Source organism: Acromyrmex echinatior, chromosome 1, assembly GCF_024713525.1.
Source record: "Acromyrmex echinatior isolate Ae372 chromosome 1, ASM2471352v2, whole genome shotgun sequence".
In the NCBI taxonomy this organism is placed as follows: domain Eukaryota; kingdom Metazoa; phylum Arthropoda; class Insecta; order Hymenoptera; family Formicidae; genus Acromyrmex; species Acromyrmex echinatior.
The window spans coordinates 401,591-428,817 of NC_141852.1; the positions used below are offsets into that span (position 1 = coordinate 401,591).

The 27,227-nt window shown below is 31.2% G+C and overlaps 2 protein-coding genes and 2 pseudogenes across 3 annotated transcripts in view; 3 read left to right on the forward strand and 1 right to left on the reverse strand.

The window, feature by feature from the left end:
• LOC105148517 (Transmembrane O-mannosyltransferase targeting cadherins 4) overlaps nt 1–151 on the forward strand; it is a 39,003-nt gene extending 38,852 nt beyond the window's left edge. For both annotated transcript variants that reach the window (XM_011060310.2, XM_087403997.1), the window contains exon 11: nt 1–151. In XM_011060310.2, the coding sequence (XP_011058612.1) occupies nt 1–137 (137 nt within the window). In that variant the 3' untranslated portion in view covers nt 138–151.
• Pbp49 (proximal sequence element A Pbp49) lies at nt 61–27,207 on the reverse strand. Its single transcript, XM_011060309.2, has 7 exons — nt 27,066–27,207; nt 26,071–26,130; nt 25,883–26,002; nt 25,615–25,792; nt 24,567–24,839; nt 23,269–23,507; nt 61–510 (listed from the first exon to the last, which is right to left on the reverse strand). The coding sequence occupies exons 3-7, from the start codon at nt 25,981–25,983 to the stop codon at nt 231–233; spliced, it is 1,071 nt and encodes a 356-aa protein (XP_011058611.1). The 5' UTR covers nt 25,984–26,002; nt 26,071–26,130; nt 27,066–27,207; the 3' UTR covers nt 61–230.
• On the forward strand, nt 13,627–19,142 carry LOC147910756 (uncharacterized; annotated as a pseudogene).
• On the forward strand, nt 16,403–19,142 carry LOC147910757 (uncharacterized; annotated as a pseudogene).
• Nucleotides 27,208–27,227: the final 20 nt, after the last annotated feature.

Consider the following 27,227-nt stretch of genomic DNA (forward strand, 5'->3'; position numbering starts at 1 on the left):
GTGTCTTATATCATCGTTGGAATAAATTAAATGCTGCAGAGGAGATGTATAAGAAAGCACTACAATTAAAACCAGATTTATACAGTGCAAAAGACAACTTGCAAAGATTGTATACATTAAAAGCATCAATAAAATAATTTTGTTACACTAATATTTTACATTAAATATACACTAATATGTATTTCAAATATATTTATACACACACATACGACGGATACATACATAAAAGTTTAAGATTTTTTAGGTCTTCTTATTATCGACATTAATTGTGGTATACAAGGATAACTATATGCTTTGAAATTTCCAACTTTTTTGCCGTCAACATAGTTATAAGATATGAAACATCTATTGCAAAAGTAACTTGTATCATGTGGTATTCTATCATGTTCTGTTACAATCCAATGTACATTAAATATTCCGCAATAGATGCAGTTTTTTCCAGAAATAGGTCTTATTTTTTCTATTCTTGGATAAGCAGATGACGTTAATACATCATCTATAGTTACCAACCTAAAAATAATTGATTCATTAATAACGTTTATTTAATAATTATTAAATAAAAAAAGATTTACTATATATTAATAAAAAATTATTTTTTCAAAAACAAGAATACGTAACTATTTCCCATTTTTTTAAGCGTTAAATATGATCTCTCATACAAATTTCTCTATTACATTACAATTTGCAAAAGGGAGAAGGATTAATAAGATCATTTTTGGTTCGCTAATGATTTTCAAAAAACAATTTTTTTATCTCGTATGATCATCAGGTCAAAAATAACCATTAAATGAGAAAAAACTTGATCTATAATGCTATAATAAAACTAATAATAAAGATTTTATGAATAAATCAAAATCGTGTGACAACAGGAGCATGAAAGTCAACACTGGTTCTTGTTGCGAAATATAATAAATTCTTTCATTTTCAGAAAAACAATAAATATTTCGATTTTTATCAATTTCAATATAAAAAATTACACAGCACAGAATATTTTTTTATGTATTTCGAGTTCGTATTCTTATGTATTTTGAGTTGCTGAATACGAATCAAAATAGAACCAATTTTACAAGATTAATTTTCAATTTAGAGCAAAAAAATGACCCATTTTTGACCCATTTTTTCGCTCTAGATTGAAAATTTGCCCTGGAAAGTCCTATTTTTATGTCAGATTCCTATTCAGTGACTCAAAATACATAAGAATAGCTGGGTCTCCACCCCAGCACAAGATACTTTTTTTTGTAGACCTTATCGTTCAAAATACATACATAAAAATACATTTGCAAAAAGCTACAAAACATGTCAACCCCCCCCCTCTCTCTCTCTCACTCTCTCTGTATGTGATTAATCTAAATCAACAAAACTATGATTTTGAATGGGACAATCAGTTGCAATCCTAGATGTAGAACCTTCATATTACACGATTATCTGAAATCATGTATATAAGAAAAAAACTGACTTACAGATTAAAGGCAAAGTGATACTGATAAATCACCGAATATTTATTTCCCTGTCCTTGAAAATATATTCACTCCATGAATTCTATTTTAGAGGGAATCCTTCTTCCCTGAATAGTTCTTTCTATCTACACAAATATTGAATTATTTAAACAAATATTTTCGTAAGTTAGATTGTTATGCTTCTTCTGTCATCGATGATTACTTTTATAAAAGAAATTGTGTTAAGAAGGGCTATAAGCCAAAGTAACAAATTTAATGTACGTAATATGATATAAATAATGTTAAATAAAAATATGCTTACATTAAACTAATGTTTCGACTCCGATCAAGTCATTACTTTTATAATAAAAGAACATGAAAGATAGATAGTTATAGTCAGATCAGGTTAGATGCATAGGTATTTTACTTTTGATTATTAAATATAAATTTTGACTTTGACTTTAAAATGTCTAAAAACATTTTTTTCGATATTTATAATTTTTACATTCATGACTTATGTTTCATTTATTATAGCTATACTAATATAGTTTAATATTTGAAGTTGAATTACATTAATAATTCATAGGATCTGTGACTTCTATACTAAATAATCATGATTATCGATTAAGAAGGTTTCTTCTCCTGGAAGACAATATTCAATACATGAAATTAGAGAGAGAATGGCTAGTACGAGTCAAGGACGCAGGTATAGTGTGATAAATGAAACAAATTTTACAACATATAAGTAGTGTATTTAAAAAAGTTTTTCGTGGTTCGTTATTTGAACCATCTTCAGAATGTTCCAAAATGATGACAAGCGTCAAACCATATAGATAGATCAATTGAGAGAAGAATGGATTTTATTATCGATCTCAAGAATGAAAACTACCTGGCTAAGGAAATGCCAGAATTTAGAATATTGATTAGAAAATCCAAATCTCAAGCATGAATATCACTATAATTCAAACAATTTTTCTTAGCAAAATGAGATGAGATAATAAAGAGCTAATAACACAAAAAGAGACTCACCCTGAGATCCACAATTTACAGAAACGAATATAACAAAGATATATTCGTTAAGTCCGTTCAATAAAAATTACATTTAGTAAAAAGTTTAAAGCAATAAAAATTAAAATGTGGTACTCTGATGTCTGATTACTATGAGAGTCCGTTTATGACAAAGAGCTAAGTGTTGCAGGTCAAACAAGAAATGTAAAATATATAAATATATGTGAGAAATGTTATAATTCTTCGATAATAAATAAGTAAGAATGATGTAAACAATCTGTGTCCGATTGCAAATTTAAATCGTTGATTTGATGTTTATATATAGCATTTCTGTAATGAGTCTGTTACTATGAATGTGGTCGAGTTGCCACTACGAATGCTTCGAAGTATTTGATTAATCAATCGGAAGAAAAAATTTTATTAATTGACCAATCAAAAAAATGCTTTGAAATGGCAATTCGATCGCATCCTATAATTATATTGGGAGTACAAATTAGTTCGGTCCGTTTTTTTATATTCAAGAATGCATTTATTTCAAAACAAAATGAATGAACAGATTAATTAAAGTATTGTCCATCGCTGGCTACTACTTTTTTCCTATCTCTCAGGCAATTTTCGAATTCCATTTCGAAAAAATGACTTATCTTTGGAGGCGATCCAATTTTGGCGAGCCAATTTTCGATTTCTGCGAAAGAAGTAAACCAAATCGTGACTTGTCAAATCGTGCTGCATCCTTCGGAACAACCAGTAATCAGAAGGAGCAATGTCCTGATGCGGTAAAACATTCCATTTGAGCGTTTCCAAATATTTTTTTACGACTTTTTATGACATGAGGCCGAGTGTTGTCATGAAGAAAAATAACTTTATCATGTCTCATATTCCGGCCGTTTTTCTCGCACGGTTCAAACGAATCAATTGTAGCTGATACCGATCGCCCGTAATGGAATCGCCAGGTTTCAGCAGCTCATAGTAAACAACTCTTTTGGTCCCATCAGATACAGAGCATGATCTTCGAACCATGAATGTTCGGCTTTGGTATTGATGTTGAGGTCGATGGCAACGATTGACCAGGCTTAGCGTAGTATTTTTTCTTCTTGGGGTTGTCGTAGAATATCCAGTTCTCATCTCCAATCACAATCCAATGCAAAAAACCTTTTCTTTGTTGTCTTTGAATCAGCTGTTCGCAAGTGAAAAATCGCCTTTCCACGTCTCTCAGTTTCAGTTCATAAGGCACCCAATTTCCTTGTTTTTGAATTATTCCCATGGCTCTCAATCGTGCAGAAACGGTTTGTTGAGTTACTCCCAATGATTCTGCAAGCTCCTCTTGCGTTTGACTCTGATCTTCTTCGAGTAATGCCTCTAATTCTTTGTCTTCGAATTTTTTTGACTGTCCAGAGCGAGGCTTGTCTTCAAAGCTGAAATTCTTGAAACATCGAAACCATTCCCTACATGATTTATCAGTTGGAGCAGTGTCACCATAAACTTCGACAAGCATTCGATGGGCTTCAGCTACACTTTTTTTCCAATTAAAGCAGAAAATTAGAACCTCCCGCAAATGCTGCTTGGTTAACACAAAATTCGACATTTTAAACACAGTAAAAATCAAGGTTTTTGTATGAAACTCAAAGCGATATAAACTGAATATTATTAGCAGATGTCTAACCTCTCTGAAAACGTCAAAATCAGCTGTCACTATGAACCATTCACAACAGCCGGAGCCATTTTTTGGAAAACGGACCGAACTAATTTGTACTCCCAATAATATTATTCCAGTCAAAATCATGATCATATTGAATCCTGTGATCAGTGATGCTTCTCAGAGCTCTATGATCCTTCGAAGGAATACAAGGAGAATTTCACGTTAAGAATCACTACATCTTCCATTGATAATCCATGCATTTGTTAGCACAATATTTGCATGACTTAATTTTGAATAACATATCTACAGCTGATAGCTATATTTCTGACAGTTTTCAACTAGTTGACAAATTGAGGAGACTTCATTTAAAGGATAACTATATTTTGGTTCCTTTGAATGTGGTTTCCCTCTTTACGAATGTTCCTATCGATCTAGCTATTAATAACATTTCCGTAAGGTGGACTCACATGGCTAACAAGTGCAATATTCTCAAAAAAGAATTTATTGACGCTCATATTCAACTCATACTATTTACTTTAAATTTGACGAGAAATTCTACAAACAAAATTTCTGAACACTTATAAGCTCCCCCTCACCGATAATTGCGGATTTGGTGTTACCTTGAAATCTAGGCGCTAAGACAATTCGATTTTCAAATACCTTTCTACTATAGATATATAGATGATATTGCCATGGTTATACCGATTGACAAAGTCCATTGCATTCTTCAGATTTTCAATTCCTTCCATAGGAGATTACAATTTACTATGAAAGTGGGTGGTCAAAAACTTAATTTTTTGGACACAATTATCATTATTATGAAAGAGATATTGAATTCGATATCATAAACCATCCTTTTCAGGCAGGTATCTGAATTATTTGTCTTAGCATCCAGATTCTCTAAAAAGATGCATGATAATGAGCCTGGTGGACAGCTTTCCTTTATTCACATCTTAGATTTCACGAGAAAAATTTTAATTATATCATACACGTTTTTTCAGAAAACGATTACCCTTTAAAATACATATTTGAAACAATCAAGAAACGCCTTAGACATATTTTTAATAAAGACACTTTTTAATAAAGACTTTTTTACAGAATAAAAAACAGATTAATAATAACATACAATCGACTACAAATAGATCAAGTTCCTTGGTTTGTGATGCTTATCTTCCTACTTGCTCTGAGAAATTCATAAATATATTTAAGAATTTTAATTTTATGGTCTTTCATAGTTTAAATAAGTTACATAAATTATTAAATTGCAAAAGGACGCTCTCCCATTGAATGAAAATAGCAATATAGTATTATATTGAGTCATTTAAAAAGTATCCGCGGTTTTTTCATTCAAAAATTGAACAAAAAACCGCGGATACTTTTTAAATGACCTAATATATAACATTTCATTTAAATTGTAATGCATCTTATGTGGGACAGACCAATAGGTACTCCATACTAGAGTATCAGAACACATTAGATACATAAATAGAAATACAATAACACATTCAGTCATCACTGACCAATAGAATTTAATATGACCATGATTTTTGAATAATATTAAAGTACTTGATCAAGAGACACGTTATAATAAAAAAACTCGCAGAAATGCTACACGTTAAACAGCAAATCAATCAGATTTAAATTTACAATCGGACATAGATTGTTTACACCACTTATCTATTATCAAAGAATTATAACATTTTTCACATATATATACGGTGTCCCACGTAACTGTGATCATGATTTTTCCGGCACTTCCGATGATCTGACAAAAATTAGTTTGGATAAAAGTTATTCGGCAAAAAATAGCAATATTAAAAATTTGCAAAATACTCTTTTTTAGGAAAAAGGCAAGGTCACCCTAATTTTTTTAAGTGGCACTACATATTTTTTACTTCATAATATTAACATAATTGAGTCAAGACGAGTTCAATGCCCTGCTATACTATGACCTTGAGATGACCTTACAGTCAGACGTGAAGAACAAACGTAACCATTTCGAAATTCGTGATATTCCCGAATGTAGTTCATACGTGTATGTAGTATATACGTAAAAAAAATATCAACATAACTTGTAGTATAGCATAGAATGCTTCAACAGTTTTTATATTCAGTTTTTATATTAGAAGAAAATCCGCTTCCTTTTGTGCAGTTGCTACTGAAACTAATTTATCTAAGAGTTCTGTTCATAAGATGGTAAAACAGAATCGTTATCTTCTAAATGTGCTAAGACCATAAGTCTGCAGTTGTACTTAAATGCAGTTTGTTCCTTTTCTTCTTTTCAAATTCTTCATAATTTCTTAAATTCTTTTAAATGTAACGATAACAAATTAAGTCATTACTTTTATTATTACTTTAATTCTTTATTACTTTCATAACTATTCAATAGATCGCATTTTTAATTAGCTATAAATATTTTATTAAATAGAAATATAAATATCGACAAATGTTTTATACTTCATATCTTAGGCTATGATACTTACTGCCGATATTGAAAATCTGTAATATATCTATGGACGTGGTCCAATTCATGCTGACAACGCTCATGAGCATCGTTTATCTTCATTTAACATTTGGCAAACAATAAGGATGAAATGATTTTTAAGCGTTGTGATCGTGAATCGGACCGCAGCCTATATGTAATATGGATTATAAATTTTTTAGTATCAACAAAGAATATTAGAATACATTCTTAATAACATCGAAAATAATGTTTAATAAATATTTTTTTAATCTGCGTTTGTAAATTATAATTTCCTAATAATAAGCATATATAAAAAAATAAAAATATTAATATAAAGAATTATTACAGAATTGTTAGATAAATTTAATATAAAGAAAAGCTTGTTAGAGACCAACTTAAAATATTAAAATATTAAGCTTTAACATTTCACAATTAATATTAATTATTAACTAATATCATATTAATTATTAACTAATATCATATTAATTATTAACTAATATCATTTTTAAATTTAATATACTTTAACATTACAAAAAATAACGATAATGCTTGTATATTATGGGTTGACGATTAACACTTGTCTGATTATATTTCAGCCAATTACGATATAGGGAGTGCAACGTGATTGAATTAAAATAGATCCGAGCAACCGTCAATTGTATTCGTCTGAATTCATCGTCATTCAATCCATAGTTTGATATCCACCATTACGGTAATGCATTAATTTTATGAAATAATTTCCAATTTTGTTACTGTATCTAAATTCTAACCATCAAATTTTGAACAATTATCATCAGAAGATGCTTAAAAATTATGATCGTAATGTTTAAGGCTACTAATAGTTGTTGCGATCATATTGGATCGTGATACAAATAAGAAATGACATGTTAACTTTTGTTACGTGCCATTTGTACATAAAAATAATTTGGATAAAACGAAATAATGAGACTGCTTCAAAACACTTGGAAAAATGGATTGAAGCTCTTATCCTGATAATCGTAAAAGATTGTAAAAGGCAATTTATTTCGTAGCCTATTTGCACTTTTAAGTGTCTTTTATGATTATTTACAGACATAAATCATATATCGTTTTATCCAAATTGTTTTTAATTTACAAATGATATACAACAAAAACGAACGTGTCATTTCTCGCTTATGGCATCACGATTCATGTAGAAGCCTTAATAATATCTAAAAACTTTATAAATAAAAAATCTATTAAAAATAAAATGAAAAAAATAAAGGTTTTTTTAAATATTAAAATCTCTACAATGATCACAACCTTGACGCGATGAAGAAACTTTATGATGGCAATAAGTTTATTAGTCATGAAAAGTATTTTTTTCATGACTGATAATATTATAGTGGTATTCCTAGACTAATTATTAATTGTAGTTTTATGGATTAAGTTTTCATTTTTGATGATTATTTTTCATATTCCCAATAATCACATAATAAAAAATTATTTATTGAAAATCCTAAGCGAATCAAAAACGTCCTTATTGACCCTTCTCCTTTTGGGATATATTCGAGATACTAACATAGGCAGTTTTTGCAGACTTAGCGTACGTGCGACATGCGGATCGGAAGCTTCTAGAAGGATTCCAAGCGTCTTTAGAGGTTTCCAAAACATAAACTTGGTCATCACCTTGTCAATAAAGTCGAAAAACATAAGCTAAGCCGCATGTCGTACGTACACAAATCTCAACCGCTATAACGGCGAGCTAACTCAGATCGGTCGCAGCGCACGCGCGCTCGCATGATGCAAAATGCGTAATATGCGTACATCCCAATCAAGATTCCAGATTTAGCGGGCGCGCATGGCAATAGCGTACTGCTTGGCCATCGCGTTCGAAATTGCCAATCGCTGCCCGAAGAGGGTCATCTCAAATTTTTCAATTTTGCGAGAATCTCATAGGCGAATGCAAAAGGAAGCCTTTGTTCTTCAAAGAGGATAAAAGGCAAAATCGAGAAGCAATGCCTTTCCTCTTCGCTCTTACTTTGCTGTTCTCGATTAGAATCAACTCTTCACTACAAGTGCAACCACCTAGGAGACGCTTTGCCGCCAGAAAACCGCCGCGTTCGATCCGCGATAGAAAATTCGCGTAAATCGAACTTCAGCTAAAACGCCGTATCACTCAAAATTTTCTTACTATCACTCTCGCTCTAACTCGCTCTCGAACAGGATAAAAGAAAATTATTTTAATATTTTTTGTCATATGGGTTCTAAAAAAATTGAAATTTTTGCCTCCTACACTTTTTAAATACATTTAAATACATTTAAATATATTAAAATTGTATTTGATTTTTCTCACAGAGAAAGATTATAACTATACCTATATAGGCAACCAATAAAGAACCGATAATTTATTTATGTCTAAAAATGAACTTCTGTATGTAATGAACTTCTATATGAAAATCTGAGTCCCTTAGAGTGTCACAATTATGAAATTTATACTACAATCCAATGTTCATAACATAAATTTAGAGTTATTTATTGACTTTTTCGCTTTATATATATTCTACATTAGTCATACGTATCATTCACATTTTTTTTATTTTATTTACAAAAAAATGCCATCAAACTTTGTCCTTTTAAATATAAAGATATATGGTACATAAAATAACTTAAGACGTAGGATCATAACGTAAGCAGTAGCTTACGGTAAGTAGTAGAATCCAATATGATGATTTCCTTGCTTAAGTCTTACGTCTTAAGTTTTTGTATGTGCCAAGGCCTTAAAATTGTTTCTAAAAATATGGCATGTACAATATCAGCAAAGAAACTACTTTCACATGTTTAATAAATACGAAATAAGTTAAACATAACCTATGTTTCACGATTATGCTACGCCGCATATTCGCTGCGAAAAAAGTACTAAGTTACTCAACCATCAGCATCAGCTATTTAGTATGTATTATACTTCAAATTTTTTGTTTTTATTAAGTTTTATTTAATGTAACATGAATATAATATTGTATTGATATATTTTTGATATCAGAATGAAATACTAATTTAGTTTAAACTTATTCACATTTAAAAAAATCAAAATTTTTAATTCCCTGTCAAAAAGTATGACAGAGAACTGAAAAATGTACCAAGGAGACTAATAAAAGTTTATATATCTACTGAATCTATTTATATACAGAGATCCCAAAACGCATGAATATCCTTTTAAGAACGGATTCTTTGGAACATTCTAAGACGAAAGTCTTAATACGGAAATGTCGAGACTATAATAATTTTTTAATTAATAACGATTAAAGTTTACTAATCACGGAGCTGATATTTCGCGCGCTTAGGTCGATCGCGACTATATGACAAGTGGTGAAGGTGCTTCAGGGTCTTCTTAGCACCTTCAAGATTACACAAATATGCAATGGCATTTTTATGGAGAAATTATACAAATTTTGGAAATGTATGTTGGCTAATGTTTTTAATATTATTTGTTTGGATGATTTAATTAATATTGATTTAATTTATTACAATATAATATTTATTACTTAAAATGTGTATTTTAAAAACATACTTTTTAATGATGTTTCGTTATATTTGCAATTGAAATTACTCCTCGCCAATTAAATTGGATGTAATTTAAGAATACAGCAGTAGACGTTAATAGAGATTTCACGAAACCTTTTCAATACTCATTCAGCATCGTGATGTTTAACGATAAGGCCGCAGTACTTTTGCATAACGCATAACGTGCATAAGCGAATCAACTAATCAGAATCTTTCCTTTTCTTTCATTCTATGGAAAAGAAGAATTTCGATTAGTTGATGCAGTATGCGTTATGCAAAATTCTATATCCGTCAAAGAGCGAACGTGGTCGACCACTTGACGGCGAGAATTTTACATGCCATGGTTGGACGGTTTCAAAGACTCACCATTCAAAAGTATTGACACCTCAACATTTTAACATATTCTATTAACATTTTCTATTCAGTTTTTCATGAGGGATACATACATGCCGTCTCCTGCGGGTAGTCTGGATTATTCTGTACACAGTCCCAAAATAATCGCCAAATATTATCATGGACAGGTAGAGCGGATTAAACTGAGTCGAAAAGTCCTTTACCATTTTGCAATTTTCGCAATAGTTAACAAGATATTAATTACTAAAAAGTGCCGAAAATTGGTCTTCAGTATTCTTTTACTCAAGACAAAAATTGTTTATTTTTTCTCATAAAGTTCTGAGATTCTTTTTTTAATTTTTTAATACTGTATTTTCTCATGTTGATAAAAATAAGAAAATGCAGTACTAAAAATTCTGAAAAAATTCTTAGAGCTCTATGAGAAGAAAATAAATAATTTTTGTCTCTTACAGTTTTTCTGTAAAGTTAATTAATAGTAAAGTTAATAGTGTTAAAAATTTGTGTAAAAAATTATTGAAGACCAATTTTCAACAATTTTTAGTAATTAATATCTTATTAACCATTGCGAAAATTATAAAATGTACAGAACTTTTTGAGACAGTTTAGTTCACACTACCTGTCCATGAAATATTTGGCGATTATTTTTGAGACACCCTCTATATCGTTAGATTATCATGATTATATTGGGTATGGGAAAAAGTTCGTGGCGGTTTTTTTAGTAAAATTCAATTTCTTTTTGTTTTTCTTAGAGTATTAAAATCAATTTATTTTTGGTTTAAATAAATTAATTATTTAAACCAAATATGCTCCATTATTTTCAATATTTTGCCATTTTTGGGACAGAGCCATAATTCCATCGTGATAAAACTTCTGTGGTTTCTGGACGAAAAATTGCTTCAAGTGATTTTCACAGGCCTCTTTTGAAGACAGCTTTAAGAGAGTTCTTTACATCATTAAGAGAGTTCTGCAGAGACTTAAACAAATGATAGTCTAAGGGCGCTATGTCAGGATTATACGGTGAATGCTTCCCAGCTCTCGCAATTTTTGCTAAGTTATCAAAGATGTGTGTAATCGAGCATTGTCATGATGGAAGACGACATCCCTCCTATTAATTAATTCTGACCGCTTCCTCTCAATTGCTTGTTGTAATCTCTCTAGTTGTTCACAGTAGAATTCGGAATTAATTGTTTGATCAGGCGATAACAGCTCATAGTGAACGATTCCCTTTCAATCCCACCACACACATAACATCACCTTCTTCGTCGTCAATCCAGGTTTTGCGATTGCTTGTGCCTTCTCTCCTTCCACGTTCGAGATCTTTTGTGAGTTCGATTGTCGAACGTGATCCATTTTTCATCATCAGTTATCATTCTCTTCAGAAATGGCTCAATTTCATTCCGTATTAATTTATGCCGTAGCGTTTCAGTAGCGTATCGCAAATGTTAATTCAGTCCATCATGTTCTTAACACTCAATTCATGAGGAACTCAAACATTGAGCTTCTTTTTGTATCCAGCTTTGTGTAAATGATTTAAAACTGTTTTGTGATCGATGCCTAGTTCCCTGGCAATCTTCATAGTGCTCACATGCTTATCACGCTCGACTTTTTCCATGATTTCATCGGACTTTTTAGTGATTGGTTGACCGGAGCGAGGTTCATCTTTCAAATCGAAATTTCCAGTACGAAAACAAGCGAACCATTTGCTGCTGATTTTGATAGAATATTTTCTGTAAATAGTATAAATTTTTTCACAAGCCTGTGCAGCGTTCTTGCCTTTATCGTAGTAATACTGCAAAATGTAGCGAATTTTTTCCTTATTTATTTCCATTTTCAAAATAAAATAACTTTTAATCCACTTCACGGATTTGAATCTTTTTCGGCTCAAAACAAAGGTTGAAATATCACTTTTTAAATGCATGTCTAGTATTGTCGATGCGATTAGTAGTTACCAAGTGCTGAACATTTAATGTCATCTAGTGGGAAAAACGCCACAAACTTTTTCTCACATCCAATATTATTTGGATGTCTGGCTGCTTTTGTGACAAAACTAACTAACTATCTTATGGAATATTTTAAATCTATTACATTTCATAAATTCAATGGAAAAGTATGTGAACAAAATCACTATCAAATAATTCCAATTTTTTGAGAATCACCAATAGCATGGCTATAATGTGTGGCGTATTGAAGAAGTTTTATTACAGTTAACACTATACCGTCCGGTGGCACCACATTGATATCGCAAGCGAAACTATCAGACAAATGGCGACACCACATTGAATGTCACACGCAGTCATCGAATAAATGTTAGTCGCATATCGTTCGTATTGTATAAGGTAACAATTAATTACAAGAGGCACAACGATCATATTAGCAGATTTTTGTGCGGACGTCAGTGTTAAAATTAAGTTAAAAAGATTTTATGTCGATTATGATACATTTAATTTTGATTATTATACAATGAAACATTTCCAATATATATTGTAGTTGTAATAAATACATTAAAAGACATTAAAAAAAGCTATTTTTTATATCTTTATTTACAAATTTCGAAAAATTATAACATAATAAAGTAATGGCCACAGACTTGCATAACGCATAAGGGAATTAACCAATCGAAATTCTTTTTTTCCATGGAATAGGAGAAAAGGAAAAATTCTAATTAATTAATTCCCTTATGCATTATGCATTATGCGTTATGCAAGAGTTTGTGCTGCGGCCATAACTTGACAAACAAAATCATATTCAATGCCCAAAAATCTATGATGGTTATTTCGTTCTATTGCATTTTTTATTTTTTTGTATATTATTAATATAAATATCATGGTGGAAGAAGACAGGTGAGACAACGCGCATAACGGCACAATTCAAAGCAATCAACTAGTCAATCAAATTTGGGTCCTAAATTTTCATTATTACACAACAGCCAATCAAACTGAATCAAATTTGGGTTCTAAATTTAGTCCTACTGCGCATCTCTCAAGTTGTATCTATCTTCTTCCACCATGGTAAATACCATACATTAGTTGCGTACTTCACAGAAATCACGAAAATGACGGAAGCGTTATCTGAATATAATTATACATTTTTAAATTCTTTTTAAATAATTTCGCTGCTAATACAATTATTAGAAGATATTAAATGTTATTATTAAGGAACTTCCGATTAGGAAAGCGTGAATTAGAGAGCGTGGTGACGTGTGTATGTTGACAGAGGGAATAGTAACAGAAAACAGTGAAAAACAGAAAGAGAAAGAAAAAATAATAAGTGGATCAGAAAGTAAGAAGGTGGGAAAAGATGGAAAAAGGTCGGGAAAAGAAGGCGAGTATAGAAAAGAAGAATCTGAAGGAATAAAAGATCTGAGCAGGTTCGGGAAAACCGCTAGGTTAGACAAAAGACAGAGCAATCTGGAGGAGGAAGAGCAAAGAGTCCATGGCAGCAGCCGTCAGGTAGTACCAATGGTAGGAAGACTGACAGGCAATAAAAACAAACCTAAGGAAGAAAACATGCAGAGATACATGACAGGAAAAGAGGAACCTATGATAAAGTTTATGAAGGAGATGGAGGAAAATATTTGCAAACGGATGGAAAACATGATAGAACAAATCGAACAAATGAGAAAGGAATGGAAAGAAGGAAAGCTGGAGATGGAGGAAAGAAGAAGAAAAGATAAAGAAGAACACAACATAGAAAGGAAAAAACTGGAAAGAAGAATAAAAAAACTAGAATGGGAGAACGAAAAGAAGGATAGAGGAAGACGGAGAAACAACATAGTAATCAGAGGCATAAACAATGAGGCGGAAACAAGATAGAACAGCAGGTTGTAGAATTCGTCAAAGAAAATTTGAGAGTAGAGGTGAAAGTAAAAAAGGTGTTTAAGGTACAGGACAAGGAGAATAAGTGCACCATAATAGCTGAATTAGAGAGCTGGGAAGAAAAAAAAGAGGTTATGACAAGAAAGAAAGAGTTAAGTGCAGGAATATTTATAGATAATAATCTAACAAGAAAAGAGAGAAAAATGCAAATGCAGTTGAAGGAAAAAGCTAAAGAGGAGAAAGAGAAAGGAAACAGTGAAAGTAAGCTATGGTAAGATTTTTGTGAAAGATAAGTGGCTACGCTGGAATGAGAGAAAGAGAGAAGAATAGAAGAAGACAGAAGAGGAAGAACAGAATGAGAAAAGGAAAAGGATGGTGGGGAAGAGACGAAAAGAAGATTAAGAATTTGTTTTTGGAATATTGCGGGATTGTCTAATAAATGTGAGGAAACATGGGAATATCTGGAAGAATTTGATAATCGTGGGATTAGTGGAGACATGGATAAACGAAGAAAGGTGGGAGAAAATTAAAAATAGATTGCCGAAAGACTACGAGTGGAACTATGTGTCGACAAAGAAAGAACATAAAAAAAGGAAGAGCAAAAGGTGGGATAATCACTGCAGTGAACAAGAAAATAAAGAATATAGAAGTTAGGGAAATAAGCGAAGCAGCGATAGAATGTAAAATGGAAATAAATGGAGAATAATAACAGTATAGTCGAGAGGTAGAAAAAACAATGAAAAGATTGATGGAACAAGAATAAGAGAATATTCAAGAAGAAGAGGAAGAGTATTTAATAATAGGAAAAGATTTGAATGCAAGGATAGGTAGTGAAGGAGGATTGATAATAGAGGAAAAAAATGAAAAAAGAAACAAGAGCAAGAAATCAATAGATATAATAATAAACAAAGAGGGCCGTAGACTAATAGAAAGGATAGAAGAGAGAGGATGGGCGATACTGAATGGAAGCTTCGAAGAAGAGGGGGGATGGACTTATATAGGGGAGAGAGGATTTTCGCTCATAGACCATATGATAGGAAATGATGGAGCATGCGAAGAAATCAAAAGGGTAGAAGAAGGCAATAGAAACGGAGTCAGATCACATCCCATTAGAGGTAGAGCTGCGAGGACCGCAAATAATGGAGAAAAAAGATAGGAAAGAGACGGAAGTGGAAATAGAGAGAAGTGACTGGACGGAAGAGGGGATAAAAAGCTATCAAGAGAAGAGTAAAGAATGGAGGAGCACACGGGAGGATACGGGAGGGCATTTGGATGGAGATAAAAGAAAAGATTAAAAGTGCGATCAAGAAAGATAAAAAGAAAATACTCCCATGGAAATTAGGAAAGAAAGATTGATATAATAAAGAATAGAGAAGTATGAAAAGAAAGTTAAGAAAAGAACTGAGAGAACTGAAGAAAGGAAGAATTAGCAGGGAAGATTATGTGATAAAAAGGAGGAATTATAAAGAATGGTGTGAAGCACAGAAGAAGCATGAGGAAGCAGAAGAAAAGATAAAAAATATAAGAAGTGAGAAAAAGGCATGGAAATATATAAACAAGTACAGGAAGAAGAAATCAGAGGGACCATTAAGTAAGGATATACAGATGGAGGGACCATTTTATGGAGCTGCTAGGAGACACGCGGGAGAAAACGACTCTGAGTATGGAAAGTGAGGAAAGCGAAGAGGAAAAGACAGGAAGAGAAGAAGTAGAAGAAATTGCAAAAGAAGAGTTAATAGAGGTGTTGAGAAAATTAAAAAAAGCAAAGACTCCGGAAGAAGACAAGATAGAGAATGAGACATGGAGGTTTATGTCCAAAGAAATCGGAGAAGAATTCTGGAAAATGATTAACAAAGTATGGAAAGGGGAAGGAATACTATCAGATTGGAACAAAGGCTTAATCTGTCCTACAAAAGAGGAGATAAAAAAGAAATTAAAAACTATAGAGGAATTACATTAATGGACACAACTATAAGATTTACGTGACTATCCTAAATAGAAGATTTGAAACAGAAGCAGAGGAAAAGTTGAAGGAAGGACAATATGGATTCAGAAAAGGAAGAGGAGCGATGGATGCAGTCTACACAGTAAATCACGTGGTTAACAGGGAATTGAGGAGGAAAGATGTTTGCCTTTTTCGTGGATCTGAAAGCTGCTAAATGAAATGATAAGAAAGATGCAGATAGAGAACAACCTCAGACTTCGAGTTATGGAGACGTATAAAGAAACAAGGAATATAATGAAAGTAGGTAATAGGAAGTCGGAGGAGTTTTGGACTGAAAAAGGCCTTAGAGGATGTCCGCTAAGCCCGACATTGTTTAATATATATATATGTCAGACTTGGAGGAAGAGATGGCAAAAGGTCAGACAGGAGGAATAGTAATAGGAAAAGAGAAATGCTGGACAATAATGTATACGGATAATGTGATTCTACTGGCAGATAGAGAAGCTGATATGAGAGAGATGCTGAAGAGATTTGAAAAGTTTACACAAAAAAAAAGAACTGAATCTGAGCCCGGAGAAGTAAAAAATAATGGTATTTGAGAAAGGAAGAGGTAGGACAAAAAAGAGAGAGTGGAAATGGAGAAAAGAGGAAATAGAAGAAGTTAAAGAAATCAAGTATCTAGGATACACGCTACAAAAAAACGGAGGAATTGAGAAACATATAAAAAAAAAGGATAAAAAAAGCAACAGTGGCAATGAAGAGAACATGGAGCATTGGAGAAAAAAATATTCAAAGACAATTTCGAAAGGAGAATGAAGATATTCAACTCTTTGGTGGAGAGTATAGCCCTGTATTGAGCGGAGGTGTGGGGCTGACAGGACAGATAGACTAGACGGAATAAAAAGGAAGTACGTGAAATGAATTCTAAAACTGGACTGGAGAACACCTAATTATATACTGGTAGAAGAAACAAAGATAAATGAAATGAAAATTAAAGCAATCAGAAGAGCAGTAAAGGAAAGAATAGGGAACTCGAGGAAAAAGTTAATAAAAGAATGTATAAAAGAGTTGGAAAAGAACAGTAGAGGAAAAGGTGACTGGGAAAAGAAGAGATGAGAAGTGCTGGAAAGAGGCAGGAATGAGTAAGAAACAAATAAGAAGAGTAAGAGAGGCAGGAGATCAAGTATAACAGAAGATCTCATGAAGAGACTAGAAAGAAGAGAAAAAGAAGAAAGACAAGTAAAGAGATAAACGAGTCAAGGTATAATAGCAATTATAAAAATATACGATCAGAAAAGTTACCAAAATACTTGGAAGGCAAAAAAAGGATGAAAGATAGAAGTTTAATAGCAAGATTCAGATATGGGAACAAGATAAAAGGAGGCCAGTATTAGAGAGAGGATGTAGAAAAGAGATGTAGAATCTGCCATGCTGCAGAAGAGAGTATGGGCTATATACTCAAGGAGTGCAAGGAGACAAAGAGTGAGATGTTGATGCTATGAAGAATTCATAGGGATAGAAGGTAAAAGGATAAAGATAATGAAGAGGATAGATAAGGCAAGAAAAGAAACAGAAGGGAGAGAAAAGAAACAAGAGTGAGAACTTATCACAGATTGCCACACCAAGTAGATTAGAAAGTAAAGTTGTATTAGGTGTTAGAATTAATTCGTAGCGTTTTACAAGTGATGGGAAGTACTTTCATTAATGTATTTTTTAATGCTCATGTGAAATAAATAACATTCTTTCATTAAAAACGCTACGAATTAATTCCAACACCTAATATATAAGTATAATTTTAAGGGCAGTTCCAAAAGCAATCATAAAGTCACAAGTAGTTATGTGTAGGCACGCTATAGGTAGGAAAGTTTGTAATATGCGATACACACTGTTTTGTTTTTGAATAAATAGCTTTTATATGTATTTTATATGTATTTTTTATATGTATTCAAGTATTTCACTGTTTTGTTTTTGAATGAATAGCATTTATATATATTTCAAGTATTTCACTGTTTTGTCTTTGAATGAATAGCATTTATATGTATTTCAAGTATTTCAAATGTTTATAAGTATTTATACGTGTATATATATATATATATATATACATATATATATATATATATATATATATATATATATATATATAGAGCGAGAATAGAGCTGTGTATGAGAAAGATATGAAGAATAGATACTGAATGAGGATAAGGGTTAGATGTTATTAAATTAAGAACAAATGTAAATATATGTATACTGAAAGCCATCCTAAGCCGCAAGGTAAAGATTAAAATTAATAAATAAAAATAATAAAATAATAATGTTATTATTAAAAAGATTATTACGAGGAACATTCCCAGTAAATGAAAATGGATTAAAATTAATTCAAATTTTATTTATCTGAATGCGTATTTTAAATAACAAAAACTTTTTTGTTACAATGGAATTAAATTGAATTTAACTGAATTCAATTGAATTGAAAAACTACATTTCATATTCAGAATTTTGTTAATTTGGATTTGCACGCTTTAGATTTTTGTGACTTTTCATAAATAATCATAATTAATTAAAAGTGTTTTTTCTTTTGTGGTGACAACGTTCCCTCGTAAAAAGCCAGATTTATCTTGAATTGCGATTGAATTAATTTAAACCCGTAGTTCTAGCGTTTTATATATATATAAAATTGAGTTAACTTGAGTTAACTCAAGTTAAATAAAAAGTTAACTTTGAAAACACTTTTATTAAATCATAGTATCCTAATTTTTCTTAAGATCAAATTACTTTAAATAATTACAAAATAATTACAATATAGATCATTAGATAAGGGTTTAGTGAAAGAAGTATGGTGTAAATGCCCCCTTTTTGAGTTGACTTTTTTTTCTAAGGTAACATTTTATAAAAAACGCTTACATATCAAATTTCAGATTTCTATATCGTGACGTGACCAAATTAAAGCAAAAAAAAATAATTTTTTTTACAATTTTCTAATTTTAATTATTATATAATACTTAGTAAAAAATCAAATAAAATTCTGAAAAAAATCTGAAATCTTGGATATCAATAAAGATATTTTTTCAATTCTTTTTTTTGGGAGTAAATTTCGATTAAAAAAAAATTAAAATAACTTCAAAAAAATTTTTTCACCCTGATTATGTTGATCTATCAATCTATCACCTTAAAAAAATTGCACATGAATCTCTGTTTAACTTCCTACCAAAATATATTTTTTCAGATTGTTTTAAAAGGTGGGCCACATTGAAAAAAAATTAAATTTACATTTTCTCATTAATTTTTTGAAAAAATTAATGACACAAATAGTTTTCATCAGTTCTCTAATATTTTTTATTTATCTATAAAATTCCATATTGAAATGTTTTGCTTGAAAATTATTATTTAAAAATTTAACTAAATCTTTAATGCTTAAATAATTCAATGTGAATTATATATATACAGAGTGGCATGAAGATGCGGCCCCACTCGTCCCGAGCAGGTAGAGCGAACTAAACTGAGTAGAAAAGTCCTCTACTATTTTGCAATACTCGCAATAATTAACGAGATATTAACGTTCAAAGATAGCCGAATACGCGCGTCCGCCCGACTTACTATTGTCAAAGGTATGGCCCATCGGACGCACGGCACGCGGGCCGCGAGGAGCGACAATGGCCTAGCAGGCGCGCCGCGCCGTTCGAGCTTAGAGGCCCACTCCTCGCAGCCCGCGCGCTCAGTGGACCGTACTTTCGGCAATAATAGGTCGGAAGGACGTGCGTATTCGGCTATCTTTAAACTTTAATATCTCGTTAATCATTGCGAGCATTACAAAATGGTAAAGGACTTTTCTACTCAGTTTAGTCCACTCTACCTGCTCGGGACGAGTGGGGCCGTATATTCATGCCATCCTGTATATATGTACATGCATATATATCATATTTGTATTCAAACTGCCGAATTGATTTTCTGGACTTAAACGCAACTAAATTACTGGAATAATATCATAAAATAAATTAAATTAACAAGCAAATTTTAATAATTTTGATGTTCAATCCAGTATCATATTAGAAAGATGTTAATGTGTTGAAAAACTGTAAATAAATTTATTGCGAAAAATATTAACTCGGCCGGGAGCCGGATGTCTTGTATTCCGTACGAGCGTCCTAAGCCATTAGACCACCAAGGCCTTAGTAATATTCCTCGCAATAATCAATATATGTAAATTTATTAACAATTTAATTGCGTTTATAAGTCCGGAAAACCAATTCGGCATAGTTTGAATAGCTACAAATATGGTATATATGCATGTACATATACAGTATATATATATATATATATATATATATATTGTATATTGGGTCATCTAAAAAGTATCCGCGGTTTTTTGTCACTAGATGTGTTGACTATCAACACCATCTAGTGACAAAAAACCGCGGATACTTTTTAGATGACCCAATATATAATTCACACTAAATTATTTGAACATTAAAGATCTAGTTTCGACCATTATAGGGTTGAATATTTATTCTTACTTATTGTTTAATCATTACAGTTTTAATAAAATTATTTATTATTATTTACTGGATAAATTTCTTCTGCAGTGAACAGATTAGTTAGAATTTTGGATTAGTTAGATATTATGTAATTGCCCTAATAGTAAACATAGTTGGATGTTATTTTCATATTACCTGTGATATATTATTTATTTCATGCTCGATATCTGTCAAAAATAATAAGGACTGCTGAAATTCTAACTAATCTGTTCACTGAAAAGTATTTCTGAAAGTAGCCGACTTATAAAGTTGTCATGTATTAATGTTTCCAAAAATATTAATTCTGAAATTAAATTCTGAAAATAGATTGATCGAAGAATCTATCATTCGAAAAACTAATGTAAATAAACTAATGTAAATGACCACCTATCGAATTATCTTATTGAATTAAAATAAAGATAGATATAAATCAAAATATTTTTTTCGTTAAATAATTTAAATAACAGTAATAACACTCAATATAAATCTCAATCTTTCATATAACTAAATAAAGATAAATTCATCAGAAGTTCTTTATGTAATTGCAAAGATGGAAAGAGAAAAGCAAACACATTGCGGCTGTTTGTATTTTTATAAATATGAAAAATTCAATATTAAAAACTGATGAAAAACTATTAATATAAAATAGAATACTATACTAAATATTACTGATTTTCATTAAGCAAAGTAATTTTAATACAATACCAAAAATAACTATTTGCTTGAAACGATTCACACAGCCTTAAATCTTTCTTTTTTTCAAATTCCTATTCTTTACCAGAAAATAATTATAAATGGAGCTTAGGATTATTTTACTCATTCTTTACTCTTCTTCAATCAGGAACACAATACTTTTGAGTACAGATTATTTTTTTACAAAAGTGTTACTAATTAACAGATTAATATACTTTGATAGCCAAATTTGAATTCAGAAGTTGCTCAAATGTAATAGTAGATAATGCTGTTTATAGTAATGCAACTAGTGTATAGTTCTGTGTATCTTTCACTTCATAGCATTTCTTTTATTTCATGATTTCATTTTAAAGCATTAAGGATCTCTTTTACCGACCTCAGTTAACCGATGGTTACATAGGACTCATTTAGGCTCAGTTTCACAACTTTCACAACTTATTTTAAGTTAAATCTCGGTTAAAAGTTAACTATGAGTTATGAAACTCGGCTTAAATGAGTCCCATATAACCAGTCAGTTAACTTAAGTGAGGTTGATGAAAGAGATCCTAAGGAGAAACCTGATGTAACAGATAAAAAAAATCGATTTTGCATAAATTATTAGTACTACATTTGAAAAATATATTCGTAAAGTTTCAGATCAAAATTCGAAGTTTTAACGATACTTTTGACTATCTTATATCCATAGACTTATGAGACGGAACATTCATACGAGAAAAGCTGAAGACAATATTGAAGGATAGCTCTATTTCAGACATAGTTGTTTCTCTCTTTCACAGTGAGTAGTGGGGGGAGAATCAGTGGCCGAGACCAATCAGCTTGAACGTAAGCTCACAACTCTCGGCCACTGACCTTCGGACGTTTATTTTCGTTGCTCTCGGCCAGTCACGGCAATCAATCAATTCGCTACTAGAAAAGAAGAGGACTATTCCGAGACTATTTTTCTTTCTTTTTATCAAATCTTCAGTTTCTCTCGTACAAATGCTCTGTCTATCTCATAAGTCTATGCTTATACCTGCGCGTCACACAAGGCTATGGCAGAGAACGAGATGTAACGAAACATAACAAGACGTATTTGTGACATGATGTAAGATGTGAGATAAGAAAAAAACGTAGAAATCGCAATCATGACTGGTCAGAAAAGTGCTTTGGTTTCCGAACAACTCGCAGGGAGCAACAAATACAACTGAAAGACGTTTATGAGGAAATAGAAGATTCACTCTATGGATCTGGAATAGCAGAATAACTTAAAAAAAACTTAAGTATCTAAAAACAGCTACTTTTCCTTACACAAACTTTAAACATGTTTTTCTTAAAAACAAGTTTTTCGAATTGGCGTACAGTATAATTAAAAAAATATTCAACTAATCGATTTCTCCCTGTGCATATATAGGTAACTAAATTCTACATAAACCTATTTGTTTGATGATATTATTAAGTAATTATTGTATTATTGCATTTTTAATTCGCAAATATTTTGTGAACATCACAATATTTTCCCATTATTTTTTTAATTTTACATTTTTCACTTTAGAGATAAGTTTATTCATAGTGGAATATTATAATAAAATTAAAATATTTGAGAATTTGGTTTCAGACAAATACAATAAAAGCTAGACTATATGCCAATGACGTCCAGCGCTTGGACATCGGCTTGTTTATTTTCAAATATATTATCAAAGAAACATTTTTTTTATTTCTTGAAATATACATATAAAAGCATGCTAAAAGTTTCAAAGTTTCTAAATAATCGTTTCTTTAAAAAAAAATTCCCAGAAATCACTTTTTTTCAGTGTGTTACATCAGACTCCTCCTTTAAGAACTATTAAGACTTAAAAACTTTAAATTTGATAGATTCCTCTAAATTATGTTAATAAAAATTACCTGGCATCAGTCAAGACAATTAAGTGTTCGCAACAACCTTGATGCTGATATACCCATGGAAAACCAAACTTTGTATAAAGAGAATTTATCAGAGCATCCATAGTGGCAACTTTAAATGGACCTATATCACGAACTGTTGCCCATTCTAATATAATATTACTATAATCAATGTTAGTTGATACACTAGTATCATTATAAAATGTATCTTCAATATAAAAAAATCCAGATTGGTAAACATCCTATAATAGTAAATGCAATTGAATTTTATATATTGAATATTTCATCTTAATGTGAAACTGTGAAGTATCTCTAAAACAAAGCATTTTTACGAAAATAAGTTAAGTATTTTTCGAAATATGAGTTGACAAAACTCAGGCACTAGCATTAATATTATACATTATGTTCAACTGACGACAAAATTTTGAATATTACTCAAAGTCATGAACTTGATAATATTTGTCAAGATCAAAATTGGAGGTTATTTTGATTTAATAATTATTTAGAATAGTCCCCCTCCCAAAAAATCTTTATAAAAATATCATTCAACGCGTTTTCATTCAAAACGAAAAAATCTGGCAAAAAAAAAACGTGGCGGTCAACTTCGTGAATCGAATTATTAAGCGTTAGAGACTTTAGAGATTAAGATATCTGTTATCCCGACTCAATATAGTGCTATGTATACGTTCTATTTTAATTACACTATTTTAAAAACACAAATTTATTGCTTTAAAAACAAATTTTTTTTGCTTCACATACAAATTCATTGCTTTAAAAACACAAATTCACTGCTTTAAAAACAAAAATTCACTGCTTCAAAAACACAAATTCATTGCTAATGTAAAGAATTTGTGTGCTTAAAGCAGTGAATTTTTGTTTGTAAAGCAGTGAATTTGTGTTTTTAAAACAATGAATTCATTTTTAAAGCAGTGAATTTGTGTTTGTGAAGCAGAGAATTTATGTAATGCAGAATGTATACACAGCACTGTATCGAGTCAGGACAAATATCTTAGCCTCTAAAATCTTAATAATTGATTCATAAAACCGACCGCCGCATTTCCTTGTCAGATTCAGTTGCGATTCTTTTGTTTTGAATGAAAACAAAAAAATGGGGAGGGGGAGGGAGGGCTATTCTAAATAATCTTTGATTTTTAATAGTGAATTACGATTTTTATATGAAACCTTTTTCTCAAAAACGCTTCGTTTATAAAATATTTCATATTGTTCTAATATATCTAATCTATAACAAATACATGGATTGTTATAAAATAGATATAATTCAAAATTGAAAAAATGATTACTTTTGCCATCGATTCAGGCCTTTGATTTGGATTTTCACTAATTTCTTTTGTAATTGACAAGTCAGATTGACACATTATCTTTTGACGTAATTCATAAAGAGTTTGGCTTCCCAATATCGATATGACACTCTTAAGTTTAAGAACAGGTATACTTGTTCTATACTTAAGAGAACGAGGCTGACTTTTAAATGGCTCATATATCCTGATATAAACTAAAAATTCTTCATACGGCTTTAAAGAATTATCATCAACAGATCTTGATTTGTCATATTTCTAAAAAGAAACAAGTAATTATTTCAATGCTCTAGATTTGTCAATACTAATCATGCATAATAAAAATAAACATAATTTATAAATTAAAACTTATGAAAAGAAGAGCATAAAAACCACCGCACAAGATGTTTGTGATATTTAATTATCATTACATTAATAAAACATTAGACGTTTTGGCCACAATCTGACCATCTTCAGTAAATTCACAATATTCTTAAAACACAGAATTACATATAGCTAACATTAAATTCAACCGTCGTGTAATATAACTATGTATAAATGTGTTCTTTTATTATGTGAAGGTGCCTCATACAAAAATGTTACAGCGTCGATTATTATATTACGAAATATGTAGAACAAGAATTTCCAGATTCTAATTTAATAAATTAACCTATCATTAATATCTTCTAGTCGAAATATATGAGAATAGAATCGTTATCTGTTTTACAGCAAAAAAAATGATGAATTTCAAGTACACGACGGTTGAATTTAATGTTAGCTATATGTAATTCTGCGTTTTAAGAATATTGTGAATTTACTGAAGATGGCCAGATTATGGCTGAAACGTCTAATGTTTTATTAATGTAATGATAATTAAATATCACAAACAATATCTTGTACTCTTCTTTTTATAAGTACTAATCATGCACATTAATCAAGAAAACCAATGTAGTGCTTATATAATTATCGATCATACAATTATAATTCAAGTAAATTTTAGTGAATCTTTTTATTATTCTATAGGTCTTAATAGCTCTTTGAAGTAATTACTTACAATAGGAATGCCATTTTGATTTCTAGGTTTTACTGAAGCTTGTTTAGATAAGATCTCTAATACTTTAATTGTTTCTAATGAAACATTATCTAAAATTCTTTCAGGTACATTAACATATCCTTGTTTTTCCTGTTCTTCCATAATAACAGCTTCCACTGGTAATGTTAAATTATCGATACTATAAAAAAGATTTTGATACAATATATATGAGCATTCATTTTGTTAAGAAATATAAGTCATATTTATTATATGTCGTAAAATAAAATACCTGCAATAATGTTTCATTAAAAGTATTCTCGCTTGTGAGAGATCGGTATCCATAAGTTGAAAAATCTTTTCTTCACTTTGTTTATCAATTTCATAACACATAGATGACTTGATTAATTCACTATATTGATGAAAATAATCTTTTATACAAATCTGTGATGATGCTTGACGATCGTAAAGCTTATATACCTGATCCATTGTTTCAAATAAATTTCAACTATAAGGGCTGTCCAAAATTCGTTGCCAGTGCTAAAACCATAGACCACATTTACACAACACCCTTCCTTAAGCGTTGTCTATAAGAAGGAAGATTAAAGGTGCATTCACATGCAAGCGTCAAACAGCGGAAGCAGCGACCAACAGTCAATACGAGCTAGACGATATCAGCTGGACGATACGGGCAGTGGTGTAAGGCTGCCGTCCCGTGAGTGGAAATTTACAGCGGAACGAAATAGTAAGACCAATCACAATCACAGAAAGGAAAGCTGAGTAATGACTGCAGAGTGATTGGTCGCGCTGTTCCGTTCCGCTGTAAACTTCTGCTCATGGGACGGCGGCCTAAAAAATATTTTTTTTTTAAATATTTTTATTGTAAAAATCGCCTCGTTGATTGGTTGCTGTTTCACTGCTTGACGCTTGCATGTGAATACACCTTAAGTCTATGATATTGTACCGCATTAGTATTGTATGGTCCGTATTCAGATCGCGTTTACAATGATGTTAGCGTGCTAATTTACTATAATTTACGTTACTAGAATAGAATTTCAGAAATAAAAGCGCGCTTTTATCGATAAAAGCACGTTCTGAATACGGGCCAAAAGCGCGATTTTATCAATAAAAGCGCGTGCAACGGGCCTGTATGTACAACATACACACACTTGCACAAAAGCTATATATGGTGGAACTAATCAGAGAAAAGAAACACTATCCGCTCTACTCTTCCATGATTCTCTCTGCAATATTGAGATCATTACATCCTTGTTGTTTGCCAATGTTAAACAAAAATGGCATGATCACTGTCGTTTAAAGTCACTAGATTAACAAAGTGTGCCTTCCAACAAGTGACACAAATGATACGGTGTGACACAATGGATAATTACACCCTTATTGTTTGTCAATGTTAAATAAAGATGACATGATCACTGTGTCGCACTGTATCGCTTGTTGGAAGGCATACAAAGTACCGCGAACTGCCGCTATTTTGACTCCATGACGCGTGGTTATTCAAAATTTCAGCCTCTTTCACTGCAGTTACAACACAGCAACCATTTTCGATAATAAAATCAGGTTCTTCTTCTTCTTTCAGACCCCTGTATGAATTTCCGACTTTTTAATAGAATCAGGTT